Source organism: Nicotiana sylvestris, chromosome 3 (assembly GCF_000393655.2).
Source record: "Nicotiana sylvestris chromosome 3, ASM39365v2, whole genome shotgun sequence".
NCBI classification, from domain to species: Eukaryota; Viridiplantae; Streptophyta; class Magnoliopsida; order Solanales; family Solanaceae; genus Nicotiana; species Nicotiana sylvestris.
In genome coordinates this window covers 20,199,033-20,201,616 of record NC_091059.1, presented here as the reverse complement: position 1 = coordinate 20,201,616, position 2,584 = coordinate 20,199,033, and the positions used below count along the sequence as shown (strand labels likewise).

General features: G+C 43.3%; 1 protein-coding gene across 1 annotated transcript; it reads right to left on the bottom strand.

The window, feature by feature from the left end:
* Positions 1–1,850: 1,850 nt before the first annotated feature.
* On the bottom strand, positions 1,851–2,225 carry LOC138887121 (uncharacterized). The gene has a single exon (XM_070168836.1). The coding sequence runs from the start codon at positions 2,223–2,225 to the stop codon at positions 1,851–1,853; it is 375 nt and encodes a 124-aa protein (XP_070024937.1).
* Positions 2,226–2,584: the final 359 nt, after the last annotated feature.

Genomic DNA, 2,584 nt, shown 5'->3' with positions numbered 1-2,584 from the left:
GCCAAAGCCTTAATACCAGTCGAAATGGGAGAATCGAGCCTCGGGTTCCAATATGCGATGGAAGTGTCAAATGACAAGGCCATGATCACGAGCCTGGAACTATTGGATGAAAGGCGGGAGAATGCCCTGGTCCGGTTGGCCACCCAAAAACAGTGAATAGAAAGATACTACAACCGAAGAGCCAACCTACAACATTTTAAGATTGGGGACTTGGTGTTCAAGAAAGTAACATTACACACCCAGAACCCGATTGAGGGAAAGCTAGGACCCAATTGGGAAGGACCATATCGCGTCGTCAAAATTACCGACAAAGGCTCGTACAAACTCAAATCAGGAAACGACATGAAACTACCGAACAACTAGAACGTGACACACTTAAAGCGGTACTATTGCTAAGGTACAAACTCAATTACTCTTTAATTATGTTATGAATCAGACTAACATTTGTAGGTAAACGGCTAAGGATGGATGTGGCTATTAGGTCTGAGAGCATGCATTGCACTCTTTTTCCCTTGAACCAGTTTTTTCCCAAAATAGGTTTTTCGGCAAGGTTTTTAATGAGGGTACAGTAAAACGTGCTAACTTAGATTCGAAGATCGATTTCAAATCGGAGTTAATGATCGTTCACTTTTATCAACAATATCCGAGCCCTCACAAGCACGACTCGAATAATGGGGGCCATTACCCTCGAATTAAGGTTTTAGCAAGGAAAAAAGAAAAACTTTGTATGTTAAAAGCTATGTCTTGGTGGTTAGGATTCATTTTAAGGGACAAATGGTCGTATGAACTGTGCTCACATAGTCCACTCTAGCCATGATACAAGTTTCTATGCACTTTTGATTAGGTACTTTACATACTAAGAAATGAAAGAAAGTTCTGCCTTACTATTACGCATTTTCTGCTTCTTCAATTCCGGATCCTAGAGCCCACGGGCTACCTCCACTCGGGGACTACCGAGCCCAGAGACTACCTCTGCTCGGGGACTATCGAGCCTAAAGGCTACCCTTATTCAGGGACTATCGCTCGAAGAAAATTTGGATGACCTGGGATAACGAATCCCAGAGGCACCAAACCTATTAGGAGGTGCCCAAAAATAAAAGGCTATGGCCACCCTAAAAATGGCTCAGAGACGTCCAAAGTTCATAATCATAAAGAAAGGCCTTTACAAAAAATTGAAACCTACCAAAAGTTTACCCTCGGTAAAAGCATCATCTAAAAACACTTAAGAATCTTGGGAACCTCCGGTCTCACCGAGGTTTCGAAGCCAGAAAAAACAAAGTTGCATCAAAATCGGGCTTCAATCGAACTTCCAGAAAATGAATACCCTGGAACTACATCTTATTCTATGCTAAGGCACCAAAAACAATACACGAATAAAAGATGCTGGAAAAGTAAAGATATGACATTGCAGAAATGGAAAATTTTCATATATATATATTCCAAAATAATTTTTCTAGTTAGAATGGATTGGTCGTACCTATCCAATCAATAATTGTTTATGACTGACTCGCTATTCACTCGGTTTTTGGGTCATAATCATTATGTAGGATAGATGGGCGAGTGGTTTAAGGTGTAGCATTGGAATTGTTATGTAGGCTTTTTTAATTACAAAGGCCCAATAAAATGGCCCCAACATTAACAAAAAAAATACATAAGAAAAAACAAAAACTGAAAAGGTACTGAGGCATCTACGCATGGTTTTCACTGGGGCCCGACTCATCGCCAGAATCATCAGAGCTCTCAGATCCCTCGGAACCCTCAGAGCCTTTGGCACCCTCAGGATTATAAACCTCCTTTGCCTCGGCCTCGAGCTTCTTAGCTTCCTCGATCTCGGACGATAAGTCAAAACCTCAAGCGTGGATCTCTTCGAGGGTCTCTCTTTGGGACAGCCGCTTCACGTATTCTGCCTTTGTCTTTAGGCGGGTCTTGGCTGCCTCCACATCGGCCCTGTACTGGGCCACCATTTCCTCAGCATCAGCGGAAGTTGTGTCCAATTTGGACTTTAGTGCCTCATATTTTTTTCCTAGGGCATCCCATTCTGTGACGGTCGAGCTCAGCTGTGCTCGGAGATTATCATTCAGCTGAGACCATTTATCATCTTTGTCGTTCGCCACTCGGAGTTGGTTCTCAACTGATGTCAGCTTCGCCTTCGCAGTTTCCTTCTCCGAAGCCAGCAGGTACATCTTGCCCTTCCACACCTCGGTTATGACCTTGACCTCGTTCATCTTTCTCGGAGATGGTTGATCAAGTCGATCTTCTGTTGAACCTGCAAGGTTGTGTTGTTAGTCACCACAACTAGATCCTCGTTTTTAGCTTCGAAAACCTTTACCTTTTCAACCAGGTTGGCATGTTCCTGCTTTAGTATTGAGGCCTCCTTCTGAGCTTTGTCCAGCTCGGCCTGGAGATCTTTAAGGGCCTCGTCCTGTTGCTCACTAAGAAGCATGTACATGTCCTTCCAGACACGTTCTTTGAGCCCGAACTCAAGCTGGCTGATTTGTAAGTGGTACCGAAAGAAGCTTTCATGATGAAGCACTGAAGCTTGTAAAGTAGTGGAGCTAGTAAGAGACATCAAAGGAAAACTTAA

Coding starts and splice junctions, on each gene's coding strand:
- LOC138887121 (XM_070168836.1), bottom strand. CDS start 2,225: ATGAACGAGGTCAAGGTCATAACCGAGGTGTGGAAGGGCAAGATGTAC.